At 28.2% G+C, this 23,171-nt stretch overlaps 1 protein-coding gene across 1 annotated transcript in view; it reads right to left on the bottom strand.

The window, feature by feature from the left end:
* Positions 1-417: 417 nt before the first annotated feature.
* Positions 418-23,171, bottom strand: part of Np (serine protease notopleural) — a 182,079-nt gene continuing 159,325 nt past the window's right edge. Inside the window, exons 7-11 of the mRNA XM_075363429.1 lie at positions 18,243-18,319; positions 10,412-10,512; positions 8,471-8,739; positions 6,992-7,146; positions 418-1,924 (exon numbers count right to left, since the gene is read on the bottom strand). Coding sequence (XP_075219544.1) covers positions 1,763-1,924; positions 6,992-7,146; positions 8,471-8,739; positions 10,412-10,512; positions 18,243-18,319 — 764 coding nt within the window. The 3' untranslated portion in view covers positions 418-1,762. The remainder of the gene's footprint in view (positions 1,925-6,991; positions 7,147-8,470; positions 8,740-10,411; positions 10,513-18,242; positions 18,320-23,171) is intronic.

Raw genomic sequence — 23,171 nt, 5'->3', positions numbered from 1 at the left:
AACATTCATTGCTCACTGGCAATCAATGTTTCCATAGATGTTTTTTTATACATTCATAAAACAAATTGTATGCAATACAATAATAATTTATTAAAATAGTAAGTTATAAAATGAGATAAATCCAGACTTAATTTGTATTTTGAGATGTTTGTAATAATGATAATTATTATAATACTTAGATAAAATAAGTGAAGAATATTGTTATTATTATTATTTTATAGCAGTTATTACTTAATGATATAATGTGGATAGAGACTGTAATTATAGGTGAATGTCATTAACAAGTCCAGAAGGAAGAGATTATTTCTTGATTTCTGCATATATTGAATAGTAATCTCCCTTTAGCATTGTAAATAAGGAGCAGGATTTAAGTTGAAGGTAGTTCAAAGCCTTTAAGAAATTTACCAACTTTTGAAAATAGTTAATATAATAAATAATCAAATAATAACAGTCAAACTGAGTAAAAGCTCAAAACATAATAAATAAAAATATTGAAATATTTAAAATTTAATACTACTATCTGTACAAGGAAGAAAATTCTATTTATGTGTTTATCAGTTACTTTATTTGTTTATATACTCACGTTTTTTTTTTTTTTACCACAGTTAAATAAATAAATTGTACATAGCACAAAAATTACTACTTCATACAGTAGACATCAACCAAAACAGTTAAAAATTTAATTACAACAAAACTCATGTTACAATGTGCTCTGCAAAAATTAAGAAAAAGATTACAAGCTCGTTAGTCCAATCTCATAGGAAGATCATAGTTAAGCAGACATAAAAACACACAATATCAAAGCTGAAGAACAAAATTTTGAATAACCTAAATATTATTTTACTGTAAATTTTTAAGTTGTAATTTTAACTTAAAATGCATGTCCAAAAGTAAGCGTGGGAGTGTTATGCAAATATGTTACAATAATATTACTGTAATAAACCACTGAGATCTTAAGTGAGCAAGATTAAGGCATGAACAACTTCATATTTAACTGGTTGTGGTATGACTATCAAAACCTGCTGATCTTTTAATGGACATAATGAAAAAACATTTTAAAAAAATGCAATTATTCAAAAACAAGAAATTGAAATTGTGAGATAAACTTTTAGGAAGTATTTGATAAATGGCAAGAAAAATAAGTTTTTATGTTCATTAATTTATAATCTATATTAACTGAAAAATTATAACTTATTAGATAACAGTGTGATGGATATGATATTACTTAAAACAAGAATTCTTGTCTGAAAAGGGATAAACTAAGTAATGTACTAGAAAAATTCAAATTTAACCTATGAGACTAGAACATAGAGCACCCTTATATCATTGAATTGATTTTTACTAATATTACACAGGTGGCAGAATCAAACCACTTTTATTAAATTTTGCAACATTTTTGCCGTTATAAAATTTATAAGTCTTCCCGATTGGTGTCAGTCTAAGTACGTAATAAATAACTAATTTCTTTTATGCTGTTACACCTTATACATCACCACAAAAACACATTTTACTTCCAGTAGAACTGGTTCGATTAAAGGTTACACTTATCACTTTTACTAATGTAGTTGGTTCATTTAAAGTTTTTTAAACTCAAAAGTAAAGCAATTCACACTTTTTGTTTTTCATAGAACAAATATAATACCAACAATAATTTATTTTGTATTCGTTGCAACAAAGACAGCCTTATATTAGGTAATTTATAGATCACGTTCAGTGGGATTTAAAACAATATAAATGTTCGATATTGTTGGTCCATGATTTACTAAAACGTTAAAATCTGATTGATCCATGCTCTAAATTCAGATATACGTGTATATACTCCAGGTTGATTTGGTTCAGCGCATCCTATACCCCATGATATGACTCCAGCCAGAAGCCATCTTCGATCTGGTCTCTGGATAACCATAGGTCCACCTGAATCACCCTAAAATAAAACAGAAAAGAATTTTTAAGTATAAAAATAAATTTAAATAAATGTTCTACCACAAGTTCAATTCAACTTATCTACCAATCAACTATCTGATGATGAAGACATATCAGTATACAGTCTGATATAATGTTGTACTATATAATACTCACAAATTTTTGTTCTCTGAAGAAATTTTTCAAGATTACATAAAATTCTGTCTTTTAAAGCATCCATTATAACAGGTGATCCAAACATCTTCCAGTCCAGAATTTGAAAATGTACGTCTCGGCAGCAAGGATGTATAGAGGTTATTGGTGGTAACAGAACATTTTTCTTTATGAGACATATATCTTTTAATAAAATAGTGCTTCTTGATTGTTTTTAGCAAAAATGGCAACATTATCTTCAAATGCTAGCACTAGTGTATTTAATGTAGGTCCTTTGTTTTTAATAAATAGGGTGTTTGCAATGTTTATTTTCCCAAGTTCTTTGGTCCATTCTCTGATCACTTTTTCCAATGCACAGTTGAATAAAATTGGGGCAGTCCATCTCCCTGTCTCACTCCTGTTTTGATTTCAAAAGGGTCAGAAAGTTTACCCAAGAACTTAACTTTGGATTTTGTGTCGGTTGGATTATGCATATTGTTTTCATGTCTGTTTTGAATTCTTCAAGCATTTTAAAAAGGGATTCATGGTACATGGAGTTGTATGCTTTTTTAAAGTCAACAAAAACAGTTATTGTTTTGGGGTTTCTTATTTTGTGATATTGTAGAATTTATTTAAGGTTAAAAATTTGCTATGCGCAGCTTCAGCCTGGTGTGAAGCTCCAAATGTTTTGATAAAAAAAAATATAGATGTAAGTGGTAAGAGCAGTTATTTTTATTCAATTAAAATATAGTAGGATGTTGATTATCTAAATTAATTGAGAGTTACAAATCCTGTTTAAAGATTTATGTGGTTAATTGATATCTTCAACCTGTGTATTTTATAAGGAAAGAACAGCGGATTAGGTTATTAATTACCTTAACTTTTAAATTCATTGAAAATATTTCACTGTACTCATCTTTTTAAAGGATTTATTACCAATAACTAAATGTGGAAAATAATAGTTTTATACTTAATTTTGCTAGTGATAAGAATTTAATAACTTTTGAATTAAGAAAAAAATAAAAATACTTATTACTAAATTCTCATGAAGCTTTTTTTTTTAACATTGTGAATTACTTTTAAGTCACCAAATCATGGCATCATCATTTTAAAAGTAAAAGGAATAATGAATCACATTTTTTCTGTTGTTTCAGGCATTTCATTCTGTTTTCAAAACTCTTAAACATTGCATCTTGTGAATGGCTGAAGTCTGTTGCCAAACAACTAATTCATCTTCTCATTTTGCTTTTTGAAGGAATTACATTTTCCTCATAGACCTGAAAACTGGGATCATCTTTGTTTGTAGCTGTAATAAATAAATAAATAAATAAATTTTTATGTGCTTTATAGACATCCACTACATGTTAAGAAATATTTAATTAACTGATTAAAAAATAAAGTAAAGTCTTCACAAATCAGAACTGTAAAATGAAGTTTACACTTTCATAAAATAATTTAATTACAATTCAATTCTATAATTTAATTACAACATTTTAATTCTATATGCATTCCAATCATTTAAGCTGTTAATGCACAAGTAATTAAAGTGATAACACTGCTATTGATTAATTTCTATTAACTGAACAGTGAATGTGGTGCTGCAATGCATGTTTGTAGGTATCTGTTGATTTTCACTCCACTTTTCTATCTTTATCTACCAAACAGTTGATTGCCCATTAAAATGTTTATAATTTTACAAGATTTAATAAATGGTTATTTAAGTCATTTTTCTACGTATTGACATATGTAAATTAAATATGAAAAGCTTAATGAGTGTATACTTTAATTATTTTGTTACCATTGTTTTATCTACCTAAAAATGAGATATGCCATTTTTACACCACTTCTAGGAAGTGTACAAAACTTAAAAGGTTGAAGACGATTGGTCAAGAATATCAAAGGGTAAAAGTTTGTATTGCATTATAAGTCAAATAATCTTACCTGAGATAATACTTCATAAAACTTCAAATTATTTTTATATTTTATAGTAAATTAATTCACTTTCAAATGATACAGCTTTCAAGATCATACGGGTGATTGACTGATTGTCTGGTTGATAGATATTTTGATAACCATATTCTACAACAGGAGGGCTAATAATCAATCTTACACCCTGCCATTTCTCTCACATATGATAATATTGTCAAGCAGGAAGGTAAATTACTTTGCAAATAGACAAGTGAATTTTTTGGGTATTTTCACACAACATACATTTGACAACCGTAAATATAGTCTAAACTATTTGTTGAACATAAATATAAATAAGTTCAACAGTCAGATTATGGAAATAAATATGTAGTAAGTATTTAGAGTAGAAATTAATGGTTAATGAACATGGATTCTTGAAGCAGATGACATTTCAGCCATGACTTGAAATTCTAGAATTAAATAAGTCAGCCTCATGGATGTAAAAAAAAATTGTGAATGTGTGGTTTTTTGTAACATTATGCTGCTTCTTCATAGGCATAGATTTCACAACTAGTATCGACCCTCACACATTTTAGAAATGGTGAACTCTTTAAATCCAAAATGTTTCAGAAAACTTCTTTTAATGTTCGCGATAATGTGAATAATGTCAGTGAATTCTATATACATTCCAATGCTTAATAGTTTATTCATAAACACCAAAAAATTTAACACTTTAACATTAACAGTTCATTAAATAAATAAATTTTGATGCGCCTTATAAACATCAACTACATGTTAAGAAATATTTAATTAACTGATTAAAAAATAAAGTAGAGTCTTCACAAATCAGAACTGTAAAATGAAGTTTACACTTTCGTAAAATAATTTAATTATAACTTGTTTTCTAAACATATTGAAATGTGCTTCAAAAAGGCCTTTTTAGAACTATAATGCTGTTCTTTCATCAGAGGTGTGACACCTCTGAAGCTGGAACTGCACTATAGAAAATCAAAAAGTTAGTAATAATTAACTTATAATTTTATAGAGTGATCTATCAGAAACTAATAAATTAACAAAAAATACAAGAAATATTAAGATATATTTAATGAAAACTAATTTAAATTTTAACTCTTTTTATTATTCAATTTATATGTTTTTCTACTTGGGTATAAAAAAAGGGTTATTTGCATATGATTTTCATAAAACAGTAAGTCATACATTTCCGTAAATAAGCATGTAATCATGAAAAATTAATTTGTGTTGAAACTGTATTATACTAATCAATGTAATATGCTTTATATTATTTTACATAAAAGTTACATATCTAGAAAGTAATGAAAGAAAAGTACCTAAATAATACTTGTAGGTCTTTGGAAGACACTTGATTATATGGAATGTGGCAAAATAATAAAAATTTCAAAAAAATTGGTATGAATTGTACAAAAATAAGAATCTTTATTCAAATATCAAGTACTGTAGCAATGAAAATGCTCTCTACATTTCATCTTCTATTCTGAGATAAGATAAGGAAAGCTTCAGGAAATAAAGGCATAAGACATGGATGTAACCTAATTTCATTGCTTTAACTAATTAAAAAATTAAAAGAAATTTAAAAATGTAGTCGGAGCTGATATCCACTAAAGGAGAGAACAGAAGTGTTAAATTTTATTGATGATATTGTTGTTTTAGCAGATATTATAGATGAGTCATAAGAGATTACTGAACAGCAAGAGAGAATTTCAATTTTAGAATATAAATAAGAATGAAAAACAGTACTGATTTTTTACATTAAAGAGAACGAGTTAAATATTAAATGCAATAAAAATTATTACAGATGTGTGGTATGTAGATAGTATGTGGTTAGAAGAGTTAGTTCTAGTAGAGTATGATATTAAGATATTTCTTCACATAAATTTGTGGTTTACTAAAAAAACCAAAAAAAAAAAAAACTAAAATTATACACTTTGTCTAATTACAAAACCTCAAGAGGTTTTTGATTACAAGTTTAATGTAATTTATTCTTATATTTTCTTGAGTGTAAAGGTTAATAAAGAATTGAAATTGCAAAAACACACTAATTACCTAATCAAAACATTAAATTTATTTACTTGATGCTACCTTGTGAATTGTTCCTCAGATTTCCATCGAAAACACAGCTATTGTTTTTTATATTTTAACTGCGTAATACTCATAATCTAGTAAGCTTGAAGATTTTTTTGTTGAAGCTGTGAAATAATTATTTAGTCTGATCTATAACTGCAGAATCCAAAATGGAGTAGAAAAGATTAAGGGTAAGGAAAAGGGGTACGTGGTGACAAAGAAAATAAAGTAAGGAAGACATAAAAAACGCAGACTAGCTTTTACTTAAAAAAGGATTAGTCCAGAATCAAAAATTGATTTTGAATTTTAGAAAAAAAAATTCTTAAAGATGATTTGTGTGAAGTAATTACACAAAAGGTGGAAGTAGAAAAACCAGAAATGAAAATAATAAAAGTTTTTGAAATGTGATGACACAGAAGAATGTTCAAAATCTTATGGATTGATAAAATTTTATAAAGAATTGACTCTTGAGATGAAAAATAAATTATCAATTTCTTAAAAAAAAATTGATGTAGAACTCTTTCAGAGACAATTTAAAATGAAAATGTCATAATGGAGAAGAGAAATAAATAATACAATTTTAAGTTATTGTTAATATCTTTTGTGATAAAGAAAAATTAAGTTATTAAAAAGAACAAGTTTACTAGATAATATGTTAATGAATATAGGGTTGCTTAATTTAATACAAGAAGGAAATATAGAGACGAATTTCTAAGGGGGGAAAAATTAGAATAGATGAAATAAATGACTGAAAATGTAGGTTACATTAAATAAGGTGAGATTAAAAGTGATATAAGTGATAAGTGATGCAAGTAAAAATTATCTAACAGAAAATGGCTGATGGCAAACAGTAAATTATTCATCAAATCACATGCTAGAAAAAATAAAAAAATATCTATTGAACATAACTGAGAACACATTCACTTACTTCACATGAGTCAAATCCACCTTTCCGCCAGCCTGCACATATAAATATTTCAGGAATGTGTTCAATGTAGCCAGCAGCTCTGTACATTGTTTCACATACTGAATTATTAATTACAGGAACAGATACTTCTTGCAGCACACTTGGTAAAGGACCATCTAAAAATAAAATTAAATAGTTTTAGAACATGACTATCAGAAAAAAATTTGCTGAGATATTATTAATAACATGTCTTTTATTTATAAAAGCAGAATTTAAAGAAAAATGAAATAATTTAAATTAATGAACTGTACAAGTTAAAAGTAATGAGGCATAAGTTAACAGTAATATTAAACAAAAGATTTTAAAGATATGCTTGTTCAATGCACACTATACTCTAACTACAAAAACCTACCATCACAAGTTTTGATAGGCAGAATACTGTAAGTATATGTTGTAAGTATATAATATGTTGTTTTTATTTACAGTGACATCACAATTTTAATTACATCATGTTCAGAATAAGAGCTACTCAACAATCTTTTTTGTATTAGTAGAAATATTAGAATATGTGTCATTGTGGTAGTATGTAAAAGAATTGGATGACTCAGACTGTTGATGACATATTGAATTAATGTTTTAAGAAACTTATTTGCAACAATAATGTACACAAAAAAGAGCTAAGCTCTTTTTAAGTTAAGTTAATTGAAATAAAGTAAGAAAGATTAAATAAACAAGTACCATTCACAAAACTGTTTGCTTGGTTTAAAATTATCCAAATTTAAAGGTTTTAAAACATTTTTGTCATAACAGTACTTGATAATAGTTGTTAATATTTAATACAATATATCAAACATTAAAAGAGGTGTTAAGTAAACAAAATTGCTCTGCAGCATCCCTGCACAACCTACAGATGATAGTGATTCACACATTTTTGTATTTAATAAGGTTAAAAAAAATATGTTTATTAATTAGTTCAATAATGAACTTAAACTCTCAGTAAAGCATATGGTCTGACAGTCTCTGATACTCTTGACTGTTTACTTAAAAAAGTAGATTACAATTAAATACCACTTATCAGTGGAGAATGTTCTGTAAGTTATGCTTGGCTTGTATTTGTTTTATACTTATATTTAAAAATGTGAATTTTATTTTCAATTTAGTCATGAACATAAAAATTCAAATTAAGATTAATTCAAATTAGTTATGAAACTCCATGAAATCTTTCATGTCAAAGATATTTCTGTAAATACATTACCAAGTAATAAACATAAAAATTTAGAGATAAACAGTAATTTAATTTAATAGAAACAAAAAAAAAGCATCTAAATGAATAAATATTTACATTTAGTAATTTAAATGTATTAGTATCATTAGATGGGTGGATGTGCTGTGGAATTAATAATCAAGCTTAATAATGGATTTAGTTCTTATAAATAAACTTTTAAACAACATATACAATAATCTAAAACAAAGCAGTAAGTATTTTTGCATGTGTCTTACTTTCATAGAGACGTCCCCAGCCAGTAACATAAGCTGTAGAACCAACAAAGTTTGAATCATCTTCAGGAACACAGATTGGTATAATATTTGGTTGAAAGCCAACTGGTTCATAAAACCTCAGTAAAGCCAAGTCATACTCAAAAGTTCGTGGATCAAACTGTGGATGAGAAGCAACGATTTGAACCCTACGCTCTTGATAACCGAATGGCTCATTTTCAACCGACAAATCATGCTCCCCAAGTCGTAACAATAGATCACTTGGTGGTACACTGTAACAGTAAAATGCTAAATATACAATCAACTGCTATTTCAAATAATGCTCAGCTATTTGAAAATACTTTAAACCATGAAGAATACTAACAAAAATTCTAAGTTATACAATATCAAATGTTTTACATTACTTAAGTTATAGTTTCATTGTAGAATAAGATATTTAAAAACTTACGAGAACACTACATGAAAAATATCTTATGAAAACTATAGTCTAGAAAAATTAAAATTACACTTGAACTGTGAATATACAGTAGAAAATAATATATAAGAAGGAGGGAACAGAACTCAGTTTGCCTCCATATAAATCAATGTAGTTATTTTTATATTTACACAGTACTTCTTATGTACTTATTTGTCACATATGAGTATGTACTCTGATACAGAGTCAGCAGATTTACTGTTGTTGTTGGATATCACTTTGATGAACTCTTTGATTTTATCAGTTAGTTACAAAATGCTAGCTAATTGTTTTATGCTTTCCTTTGTGCTGTCTTTAACACACAATACTTTTTACTTGAGATTCAGGTATCTACTTTTTTTTCTATATTGTCAGTCTCACAGCTGCCAACACTTATTTTTTGGTATGTTTTATTGTTGTGCTCTGTGGTTACTTATAACAGTGCTTTGTGTGTTGCCCATTTCTTAGCTTTAAATTTTTAATTCTATTGTTACTGCTATCATAAGGCACCCACTGAAAAATTTATTTGCAAAAAAGAAAAAAAGGAATATAAGTTAAGTGAAAACTGCATCCATTATTATTTAACTTTTGCAATTTATAGGGACCAGTATAGTAAATATGGTTTTACCCTATGGTGAGTGGTTAGTGCTTGCCTTCCTATTCAGGTGTCTTGACAGTGTAAGACCTGGTTGGGCCAGTTGTATTTCGACACTATTAGCCTCTCAGTACTGCTTCTGGGTTATCATTCTGTTATAAGCTTTTAATTAATAACATATTCTGGCATGGTGAGTCAGAAATGTAGCAGACTAAATATACACTCTATACATGAACAAGGAATGCAAAAAACTAATCATGCCCTTATTGAACAAAGCTGCAATGTTATTTTATTTTTCAGTCTTTATCTTACTGTTATATATTTGTACAATTTCACTGTTAAAATCTACAAAGCAATAATTCAGAAGTATGTAACAAGACTGTTATTAAAGTTGAATATTATACGTTAAAAACTTACTCTTAATTAATCTAAATAGTCACAAAATTAAGAAAAAAGAAATAAAAGCAATGGATTTCATAGTTTTTAAGTTACATCATATAAATATAAAATATGTATATAGAATTATTTTGATGTATGCTTATTAACAAATTAGTATCAAAAATTAATTGTTCATATGCATGTATGTCAAAGAATTAAAACCAGTAAAATTGTAGGTCATTTAATTTTCAAATCTTTCCTCTAAACGGTGTTGTTACAGAACTAACTTATTGTAATGGATTTGTTTTTCTTGTTGCTTATGAAAAACAAAATAAAAATAATTTTCAGAAATTAATGATTTTTTTTAAAATTAATTTATTTAATCGGGTTGAAAGTCAAGTTGACTTATGTACAAGATACAGTGGTAATTTATAATGGTTGTAATAATGTAATAATTTTACATTTTATTGTAAATGAAAAATTATTTAAAGACAAAGGAAGAAGTACTAGAACATACTTTTCTACACAGTGAGCTGCAGTTATTGCCCAGTTTTCACTTAATAACGCTGCTCCACATTTGTGTAAATATGTTGAAGTTCGCCACTGTCGTAAAGATATCTGAAACAAATTAATGAAACACAAGATTAATATATTTTTTATTACAATTAATCAACTTTTTAATCCTAATGAAGTATTTAAAAAGATTAAGTATATAATTATCAAAAACAATCACAGCATGATCTCTAATTTAGATGTAGGTTTATCATTTTTCTAGTTCATTACTTTTAAATCTTACAGTTTTTTTGAAAATGGGGGATATAAAAACATTTTTCATAATAGGATTAACTATTTTTGCCTATTTTCAAGGGTTATCTCATGAACGAGATATATTATAGATAAAAAGTTCATTTTGAAATGATTAAAAATCATTATCACATCTTCAAATAAATTTATCGTATTATTTCAAAGGACTTTAAAAGCTAAATTATCTGTATGTTCCTCAGTGGATTTTATGGTGGTATTATAAATAATGTGGCCATTTTAAGAAGTTTAAAAAACCCTCTTAAATCAAATGATGTATTCTGTCTATGTGATGTTTGTTCATTTTTTTAAGAAACAGCAATGGTTTGCTATCAACAACAATGCTACCATAAACATGATTAAGGAATGTGACATACAATTAGCTCCAAAAGTACTTTCAGAATTTTGAATGTGTTCATTTAATTGTTAATAATTTTAAAGTTTTCCTATGCTTAATGAAAAACTTCACAGTAGGTAAGATTTCACACCAGTATACTCACTGTTATTCGACAAATGATTACAGTCACCAAATCTTTTTCAGTTATTAAAATCACCCTCACAACTACTAACTGATAAAGATAAAAATTACTAGATAATAGGCCATTTTTATTGATTATAGCCTATTTATATGTATAAAAATTAGACAAGCTATAGCCTTAATCATGTCTACATTAGTAGGGTTTTATTTACATATGCAGTAATGCTTGAATCAGCATTTTTTTAGTACAAATTTCATGTATTAAAACTTGGATCTACAATTTTCAGTACTAAAAGTTAATCCTTACTTATATTTACTTGCAATATTTAAAAAATATATAATAAATCTTTATGCACCTTTAGAAAAAAAATCAATATAGTTTTGTTTTCCCAAAACTCCATTTTCTTCTGGCCTACCCTACATAAAAGAAGTCCACATTTCAATAGACTTGATTAATGGAAAATAAACAAACACGTACAACTGATATACTAAATGAACTGACACAGTACAAATAAAACATACTTTTTGATTACATCATAATATGGGTCTTTCTAATTAAAAAAAAGCCATCAGTAATAACTTCTAGAAACGGAAAGCATAAACATCAGCAGCACTTTTTACCTAAGAAGATTATAAGCCATTTGAAACTAAGCTGAAAAATACATTTTCTGAGCAATTTTAAGTAAATTTTGAAAATTAAGTGAATAAATATTTTAACTATTTACTTTCTTCCGAATTTGGAGTACTTACCAAACCAGTACAGTAATCACTAGAAACTGCACACAAATATTTACTTTAATTAGTGAAAACTTGAATAAAAAGTCGCTTTAATTGCAATTCAAAGTAAATACAGGAGTAAAAGTAAAGCTGCTGTAGATGAGCATGTGAAAAAAAAACAGGGGTCTTTTACTTCACACTGACTAACATAGGATAAACGTAAATGTATGCAACCGTAAAACAATGAGTGGGAAAATACTTCCTGACGATTGTAATAGTTACTTCGTTTTGAAAAAGCTTCCATCAAGTGTGACAAAAAAGGAGAGGAGTTGCTTTAACAAAACATGAAGATTTTTTTTAATAAAAAGAAAAAGATTTATAACCTAATTCTCCTGTTGCACGATCTACACACCATAATTTCTGCTGGTTGTATTAACTTCGTCCGAGACCCGAGTATACAGTAGGTTCCTCTATCTTGTATAATTTATAACCTAACCGTGATTAATTGAAATCATTTTGGTGTAAGTAAAATTACAATTTTATTTTAACTTGATTCGATAGGTCAGAAGTATACATATTTTAAATTATTTTTATACAGTATTTTTTAATCACCAAAACAAAAAACGTCATTGAATCTTTCAGTTAAAATTTAAATATTTATATCGGATTTTATAAAGGAGGATTAATCCCGAGTTAAAAAGAAATAAATATTGATTAAATATACGACTTCTGTATAATTTGATTGGCGATTAAAATAATTTTTAGTTTATCGACGTTAATTTCAAAATAAATAAATTATAACTGTTTAATATTTTATTTTGAATGTATTTTTAAGGAAGGACTTCCAATAACATAATGCGATAATTAAACAGTATGTATAATTATTATATCATAAACAAAATACTATTCAGCAGCTGATTGTTACATAATCACTTACGTAAATAAAAGCGTAATATTTCAGACGTTTAGTTATAATAATTTAGTTGTGTAATAAAGATCACCGACTTGACTTGTGGGAAGCGATCTGTTACGTACTGTATTGTTTATATACCAATAAACATGTGGTGTATTTTTTCAAGGGCGTGAACTTCATTTCTTTATTAGTAATGTAATAAAACTATGCAATAACTTTTGGGTAATGTTACGGTAAATTGCGTGTCTGGTAACAGATTAGTTCCTGGTAACAGGTATGTTCCTAAATATAGTTTCTTAATTGATGGTATTAACGATATCATTTAATATAAAATTAAGCTTTTCCTAACTTAATGGTGATGTAACTGAAAAGTTATTGCTTAATAAGAGCTGGAAAATTGCTGAAATATTTTACCAAATTTAATTATAAAATTATTTAATAAATCTTTTCTGAATTCGTATCTACAAAATTGGAATTAAGAAAGTTTGAATAAAACTAAAATAGTTAGATTTAAGTACTGTGTTGATTATCCATCCATTATTTCATCCATTATTAACATGATATTTCAGCAATTTTTAAGGCGGATAGATTGTTTTTTCCACCTATTTCTATCATAAAAATTGGACTTACGATTCCAAAGAAATGGAAAAACATTTTACTCTATAGGTCGACGTAGTGATCTCAAAATCGGGGTTTGTCAAAATTATTGTCCTTCTTGCCTTTACGGGCGAAAAATTTTCTATACAACAAACTGCTTTACAAAAAAGATTTTTATCCCGTGTGTTGTATGCAGCTCCTTAGTAAATTTACTGATAACACTATTGTTAGTAGCACTGTCTTAAGGAGAAAATCCTTTAATATGTAATCGAATAATACATATTCTATTTTTGTTTAATTATATTTTTTTCTTGACAAATCTAGTGTGCTAATAAATGAAATATTATTCAAATATTTTGAGAATTTTAGTTTTTATGCGTACTATTTGTAAATATTTGTGTTGTGGTTAATGCATTTATGTGTGTTTTTTTATGAATAGCAAAAGGTGATTCAATTTCGTGTAGAATCTGTGTAATATTCCTTAATTATGAGAGAATGAATGTGCGTCTGGTTTGTCCGATGTAATATTTAATGTATTCACTACGATCTAACTTGTGTACTACTCCTGTACTGCTATTTTTTTAGTTTGTGTTATTTTTAACGACGCACCAACATATTTAACTGAAGTTTGTTGGCAATTAATTTTTGTTTTAACTAATTATAAAGTATACAATAACTTAATGTTATATAAATAATTTCAACAGTTATCAAATCTATATTAATTAATTAATTAATTGTAATCATATTTTATGTTATTGATAAACATTTTTATATGTGTGTGACATAGACCTCCCCCCCTTTATATCACTCTGACACTGAAGTAAACTTAATATATGAAAGGTATAACATACAGAAGATTACTGTGTTTTTTATTTTAATATTGTAATCCTCCTTCAGCGATTTATTATCAGATCACATATGTTGTTTGTATGAGATCAAATTGCAGCTGATTCCGTCCTCATTTATCAGGGAAACATAAACATGTTAATGAATTCAACCAACGAATCATTTGATTTTGTTATTAAAAATTGTAAAGATTTGAATGACCTATATTTTTTTGGTTTTTACAGTTCTCTGGTTAGAAGTTTAAGATATGGCTCGATTATCTGGAGTCATTATCAGATGAATCTTACGGGTGTATACAGTCGATAAAAAAAGTTTTATGAGGTTTTTGTGCTATAAAAATTGTTACATATCAAAACCATTTTGTCTGCACCACAAACTTTATGAACTGTTTGATTTTGAATCAATAAGAAATAAAATGGATGTATTAAACGTTTTTGTTTAAATTATTGAATGAAATGGGTCAGTTGCTTCAAATTTATTGGAAAAGATTAATTTTTACGTATTATCCCACAGGCCTATGTTAAATTTATTATTCTAATTATCAAGGATAAAAACGATGAATTATTACAATTCGTTTTTTTATTAGATTCTATGCCGCTCAATAATTTGAATTCGAAGGATGACTCATTTATTAGTGATTTATCCCTGTTTATAAAATCATGTTACAAATTGTTCATAAGTTTTCGCATTTAATGCGAATGAACTTTTTCTCCTTAACTTACCTCTTACTATTTCTTATTATTATTTCTATACACTTCCTTCCTCTTTTACGATTACGGTAATCTCTATTTATAAATTAGTAGTGTCATTAAAGCTAAATATGAAGTCATCAGCTGTTAGTTTTTACGTTAACAATTATTAAAATACTATAAATTGGTTTATAAAAAAATATCTGTCACTTATTTAGATAAACATATTACGTAACGTATCAATTCTCACCAAAAGATGTAATAAAATATACAGGGTTATCATAAAAGAATGGTGCGGTTTTGAACATGGTTTAAATTAAAACAGAATTACTTACAGTTTATGTTTTTTGTTTTTCAAATTTGTCGTCTCAAACATTTTTTTACATAATTAATAAATTTCAATATGTGCACCCGTAGTCGCTCGACAAATGTCCAAACGATACTCAACTTCTCTCCAAACATTAGTTAACATTTCTTCGGTAATGGTTGTCATTGCTTCATTAATCCTATTTTTTAAGTGGTTGGGTTCGCGAATTTTTTGTGTATAAACAACGCTTTTGATGTACCCCCACAAGAAAAAAATCGCAAGGTGTCAGGTCTGGACTCCTTGGAGGCCAAAGTATGGGTCCTTGCCGGCTTATCCATCGATCTCCAAATTTTTCGTTCAAAGCATCCGTGACCAATGCATTGAAGTGCGGGGGAGCACCATCGTGTTGGAAATGAAGTCGATGAATGTTTTCGAGTTCATCCGGCTGAGGAAAGCAATAATCGGTTAACATGTCAAGATACACAACTCCATTAATTGTTTTTTAAGCAAAGAAGAAAGGCCCTATTACACGATTTTTCATCACACCACACCAAACATTAACTTTAAGCGAATCGTGTTGTTTCTCAATAATTACGTGTGGATTTTCAGAGCCCCATATTCGTGAATTGTGTCTATTAACACATCCATTCACATGGAATGTAGCTTTGTCTGTAAAAATTATATCGTCTAAAAATGATTCGTTTTCACTTATCTGTCCAACATTTCAACAGCGAAATTGTAACGTTTTACACCATCATTGGGTTTCAATTCCAGCAGTATATGAATTTTATAAGCGTGTAATTTCAGTTTTTTATGTAAAACTTTGTGAACTGTTGATTTTGGAATACCTAATTCGACGCTTCGACAGGGATGGACTTCCCAGGACTTCTAATTGCCGATTGTCTAATTAGTTCAACCGTTTCGTCTGCTACACTTGGTCTGCCAGTTGATTTCTGTTTCTTAACTGATCCAGTTTCTTCGAATTGTTTGAACCAACGTGTTATGTTATTTTTGTGTGGTGGATCTCTTCCGAATTCACGTCGAAACGCACGTTGAACTAAAATTACGGATTTTAATTCAGCCATCAATAAAACACACTTTGCTTTGTCTTTATCCGAGAACATAGTAACTCACTAAACTCACTGCAACAATACAAGAACTGACGTTGTGGTTACAACTGCTGATAAACAAACTTTTGGGTTGGAGGCTTTCAGGGATACCGATATAACATGTAGAAATTTTCCTACAATCTTCCTATGAATTATTGAAACCGCACCATTCTTTTATGATAACCCTGTATTTTAAAATCAGAATTTTTTTCTCTTAATAGATTAGTGTTAATTTGTACGTGTACCGATAACGCTGGAAAGGAAAAACTAATTTAAATAATTAAATACAATGATTATGTCAAAAACAAAGATTTAATGAAAAAAAAATTTGCAATGAATTTTTGAACCGTCATTTTTACCTCTTATTTATTTCAACATTCTACCAATAAACGAAATAAATTTAATCAGTAGCGCGTAAACTATTTATTAATAAAGAAGGTGGTTAGAAACTATAATACAAGAAGAATTGTATCTACCGATCTAAATCCTTACAATTTTCAGTTGGGCAAAATAATTAAGAATACGGTTCATTTAGCCACCATTTAACGTTATATATTTAAATTTTTTATCCATTAATTTACGTAAAAATAGTTTTAAAAATGCCATCTACACCAAAAACATAACAACTACTTTATTTTAAATATCCAAGAACAAAAATTTCTCTTGTCTACTTTCAATTAGCACCAGTGACAACACAAAAAAAAGAAAAAAAAAACGATAATTCAAATTTTAAATCAATACGTAAGTATCGATAAATAAAGATTATATACAACAATACTTATTAGCAGATAAACAGAAAGTGGTCTTTTAATAACTTCCAACTTTCTTTTAAGCTGCGTAAAATATTAAATCTGTTCCCTATTTTTAATATTTGGATCTTATTACCCCCATCAGTTCAACCACAACAAATAGCAATACTTTTTAAACGAGCATAATGCATAATATATATATATATATATATATATATATATATATATATATATATATATATTTATTAATGTACAAATACAGAAAATAACTTAGCGAGGTAAATGTTTACCTTGTTGATATAACAAGTAGACATTAATCAACAAAATAATGAATCGTTTAATAAATATTAATATGTATTAATTTACTTATTAATAAGTAAAGTTTAACAAAAATAATAAATAAGTTTAATATGTAATAATAACATCAGATTAAATAACACGCATTTTATAATGTACGAATAGTACTTGAAACAAATAAGTAACAGGATTTTATTTGAAACTTCTTGTTTAAATAAAATCTTTAGCAAGAAAAGAATAATGATTAACATCCAATTTCTTCATAAATCATTTTAAAAATAGAAGTGCAATAAGAAAAGGTGTGGAAACTGAATAATAATATTAAAAAAAAATTAAGTTTTAACGGTAAATAGTAAGTTAACGGTAAAGTAGAGCATAAAGGAATTCGGATCATAGAATGAAATATTTCATTGCATTTAAACGACAGTTTTACAAAGACGTTTATCGTTTTCAGAAAAACAGATTTTACCAATTAATAATCTATAAAATAAGAAAAACGTTAGCGTGCCATTTAAAAATATTAATAAGTTTATCGGATAAAATGCAGTATATACAAGATAAAATACGGCCGTTTATAATAATTGGTATACGTATAAAGAAACGGCCTATTTCTTTTACGTGCACATTTGTTTTTGCTTACCTCGTCGTTTAAATGATTGTTATTGCAATTTTTCAGCTTCTGAGAAGCTTCTATTTGAATTCATTATTTTATTCTCTGTTCAATTTTTTTTTTTGATATATTTTTTTACAACGATTAAATTAACAGAAATTAAAAAAAAACAGACTAACAATATATTAGATAAGATTTCTTTATATAGATATATTTTAATACATTTAAAACTCACCTGCCATGGCCAGCTGCCGAAACTTGCTTTTTCACCACCGACGATCCTCGATTGGGGGTAAAGTCTTCTACCGCAGACTGCAAGCAAAAATAAGGAAGAGTTAAACGCGATTACGTTAGGAACAATTGGCATGATTCAACGCCGACGACTGAGCCGAGATACTACAACGGCTGTACTACTGTTCATTCAAGAGACTACAACAATCCACGTAAAGAAGTGGAGGGACGCTGATTGTTGAACACAAGGTCACACTAGTCCAGTCGGTGGATGCCCTTGTTGTAGGCTATCACACGCGTGTGTATATATATATATATATATATACATTATTACATAACCGCACGCATATATCTCTCGCACCGACCTACGCATGTACGCTAAGTATAAACTAGTTAACAATTTTTATTAATTATTCATTTTAATAAATCAAGAGCTGTGAACTAAAAACAGTATACAAATTTGCACTTTTTTTAGAGACTGTGTATTGTGATGATTTCTTAAAGATTTGTTTTTTACTTAAATAAAATTATGCTGGAATTATTTATTTACGTATATCAAAAAAAAAAAAAAAAAAAATGCAAGCGTTGGCATAAGTATTCAATTAAGAAAAAACACTCGACTTACATCTAAATTATTGTTTACATCTTGTCTTTATCATTCAGAATAAATGTATTATACAAATCAGAAAATAAAAAAAATTATAGCACAATAATATTATAAAATACTGCGTTATAGCACAATAAATATTTAATATCTGCTCCGAATTCTTACGTTCATATCCGTCGATTCGCAGGAGAACCGATCTTCATTCGAATGTAGTCCAAGATTTTTCAAGCAGAATACCATTTTATTTGATTCAGGATTTTGTGTCCTTTACTTCAGATGATATTATGAATCTTGACGATAGACCTATAGCAAAACAGTTAATCCACCAAAACTGGAAATCCATGAAAGCGTCTGCGAAAGTTTTTATAAACTAAATTCTAAGCTAAGATTGCATTTCAACGGTTTTACTTTTTAGTAAAGTAAGTAAATAAAAAAAACCTGATAATGGGTTTGTAAATAATAATTTGATAACGACATCAGTAGGCTGATATGTAAAATGATTTTAACAAAGGCTGATTGTTTAAAAATGTCCGGAAAGTATTATATAGAATTAATTTTATTTATTTATTTATAACCAAAAGACTACATCATTGAAGCCAGGTATTCATCTGAAACTGTTATTTTTTGGCTTTAAACGTGAAGGGAAGTTACAGATTTCTGATCTATGTCATATTAATCAGACAAAAAAAGAGATTTTACGTTACTGTGTTATTTGTGGTTAATGAATAAACCTAACATTTTTTCTGGTAAGTTTTTCTAACGATTGAACTAACTCAGGCGAAATACTGCCAAGTCACCCAAGCGAAAGAAACCACAACTTACATCGCCCCAAATTCAGCCACACGTTTTCGTCCTAGTGACATATTATAACAAATTCATCTTTGATCAATTTTATGACATGATGTAATCGTCTGTCTCTCTCTCTCTCTCTCTCTCTCTCTCTCTCTCTCTCTCTCTCTGTGTGTGTGTGTGTGTGTGTGTGTGTGTGTTATCCTATATATAACATTTAATGAGCTGGTAAACGACTTTATTAATTTTTTTTAAGTTCGATTATAAACGTGTAATAATCAATCTGGACAATTTAGAGACAGAGATTATTTATTGGACACTAGCTATTCTTTGATGTGTTTCTGCACCAGCGATAAAATAGAAGTTAAATTTAAAAGTATATTCATCGTTAATCTAAACTCTTTATTTACAAATACTTATACAATATAAGACTACACTTGTTTTTGTACGAATTATTGGAAACAATGTTCATCCATTTATCGATATATCATCTCTATCAGATGTTCATTCCATTCATCAGTATAACGATTCATAATATTCGTAGTAACATTTCTCAGTTTTTCTCATCTATTTCCTAGACGCCAATCGTAATTTTTATCTTCAACTGCTTCAATGTGTATGAATTTCTTTTGTAAACTATCTCCAAAAATTCCGAAAAAGAACTGTGTACAATTTATTTTTCACAAAAAAATTTCTACAGCATTTTCAAAGCAGAGCCAAAAATGACAAGTCACACTGCTCGGCTGGAATTAGCAGTCATGTCATCTCCTCACGTCGAAGTAATGAATCACTGGAAAATTCCTTTGTAGGATTCACCATGCAGTGATTAAAAAAAAAAACAGTTTGTCGTTTTTTAATCACACACGATATAATCTATTTTTTTTTTATAGATAGAGATTAAAAAAAAAACATTATGCGGATTTCATTATATTAAGTCCGGTAATTCTAACTGTTGACGTCCATCTAAGTTGGAACCTGGTTTTGTCCACAAAAAGATACAGTCTTGTGCAGATTAATGGGAACAAGTGGTAATTTTTAGTTAATTATGTTGTATCACTGATTTCAGATATGGTATAGCTGTTTCCCTTCATTTCAAGAATTGTCTGAAAATATTTATTTATTTTATTTATTTATTTTTATATTATTTATTATTTATTTTATTTATTTTTATTTTATTTTTATTTTTTATTTTTTTTTATTTATTTTATTTATTTATTATTTATTTATATTTATTTATTTACAAAATTTATTTTGAGAGGTTATTTGTATTGCTTACCTATATTATTTCAGTTTCTTCTAGTAAGTGATCTTGTGATTTCGTTAATAAATTTAGAAAAGTAGTAATATGTATTTAACTCCTACGAAAAGAAACAAGATAATAACACTCAATGAACATACTTTTATGACTCAAAGATAGGTAGGAGCAGAGTGTAAGGTGTAGGTGTAGTTAATAAGATAACTAGACAAATTTTGAGATTGATACAATTTCACTCCGACAAAAAGGTCGCTGTGGAAGAAAACGTAAAATCACTTAAAAGATGATGCTGTTTTACGTAGAATAAGTAAAATTAATCCTCAGAAAAATAGTTTTGAGTTACAAAAGACTTAGAATCAGGTGTGAAAAATCACGATTCTATTGTACGCAGAAGGCTTCTGGAAAGCGGTCGCACTGCACGAAGGCCTATAAGAAAACAAGTTTTTACGGACGCTATGAAGAAGAAAAAGCTTCTTTGGGCCAAAAAATACGAAAACTGGAGTGCTGATACGTGGAGAAAAGTCCTTTTCTCTGACAGTCATTTTCTAGTTCAGGGAGTAAGTGTGGGAAAAAGCGATTATGAGCGGGTTTGGCCAGAACACATCAAACAAGTTATAAAGCGCTCTTTTAAGAAGTTTTGTGGATGCTTCGGCTACTTTGGACCTAAACCTTTTGTACCCATCTCTGGGACGATGGACAGTGAAAAGTACATCCCATTATCGGAAAATAGGGTTCTACTAGAACTTCAAAAACTTGCAGATTTACTTTGTGTCGAAAACGCTGTTTCTCAAAAAGATTTGGCTCTGCCGCTCATCAAAGAAAGTTAAGCTTCTCTTGTCTCAAAAAGGGATTCAATGTTTTGACAGGCCTGGAAATTTACCAGACCTGAACCCGATTGAAAATCTGTGAGCAATTGTGAAGAAAAGACTGAAAAAATGGACTGTACTATCAAAGAGAAAATGATTTGTGCTGTGATAAAGTAGTGGTTTCACGATCAAGAAATTAAAGAAATATGTAAAAAACTTATAGAATCAGATTAAAACAATTGAAATGGTTATTAAAGTGGGAGGACATATTAAATTAAAAAAAAAAAATACTATAATTAACACTGTACATCCTTTATATGTAATAAATCTGATTATTTTTGAAAATATACTCTTGTTCACATTAATTTGCACAAGACTGTAGATTTAAAATGCCAGTGTTCTCTCCAATCAGGTTTTTAAACCGTTGACATAAAAAATCGACTGCGTTTTTAGCGTACCTTACGGGAATTACTTTTCAATACGGGTAGAATTTCAATATTCTCTTCAAAATAACATGGAGGGAACCCTAAAAGATGACCTTTTGTCGGTTAAATATTTTCGAGCACGGTTTTTTTTTTGTAAAACCGAGCTTTTTTCATAAAATCTTTAACCGAATCCTTAATTATACTTTTCTATTAGTGCTTCCTTTTAAAAATGTTGTAGATAATAAAAGTAAGAAATTGCCTTGATGTAACTCTCAATGAGGAAGACATGTTTTCAACCGTTAACCGAATTATGAACTTATTACTCTAAAAGGAACAACTCTTTATCATGCCGATCTTCGATCCAGATTTATAAAACTAAGTAGGTAAGTTCCAGTTCGCCCCGCTCCAGATTGTAGCTGGAGTAGTGAGAGGTGAATCACTGGGGAAAATATGGAGTTGTAGACCAAATACAATAGAATGATCTCAATAAATATAACAATTTTAGAAATAAGCTGGGATCAATTTTTAGTTGAAATAGACGCCCGCTTTTAAGCATAAAAATTTGTGTTACGTTGGAAAACCAGATAATGGTGGCAAAAAGATATTACTTCTATAAATATAACAGTAATAAATAGACATATTTCATCCTGCTGACCTAACAATATTCGTAGTGCTCTTGCACTATTTGTAATAGATATCCTTAAAGTAATACACCATATTTTTTCGCAGCCTCTAATTTTACGTACTATATTTATGAATATCCGTGTTTCATAATTGTTTACGTTAGATCAGGATTTTCTATGGAAGAATTGAAAATGTCAGTTTTCTTCCGAAAAAACCGGTAAAGGTATTTTTATCATGCAATTTGCTGATTCTCTAATTAAAATCAAACTAAAAAGCAAAAAAGCTACTTCAAATTAAAAAATAAAATTTCAACTACTTTACAAAACTATCAAATGTTTTTAAAAATAAACTTTACGAATCTTAAAATTATAAAACGAATTTTCTATCCGTATCTTAATAATGAAGTAATTTTTTATCTTTTGGGAGT

This window comes from Lycorma delicatula, chromosome 4 (assembly GCF_047948215.1).
Source record: "Lycorma delicatula isolate Av1 chromosome 4, ASM4794821v1, whole genome shotgun sequence".
Lineage (NCBI taxonomy): Eukaryota > Metazoa > Arthropoda > Insecta > Hemiptera > Fulgoridae > Lycorma > Lycorma delicatula.
This window is presented reverse-complemented; position numbering and strand designations above follow the sequence as displayed.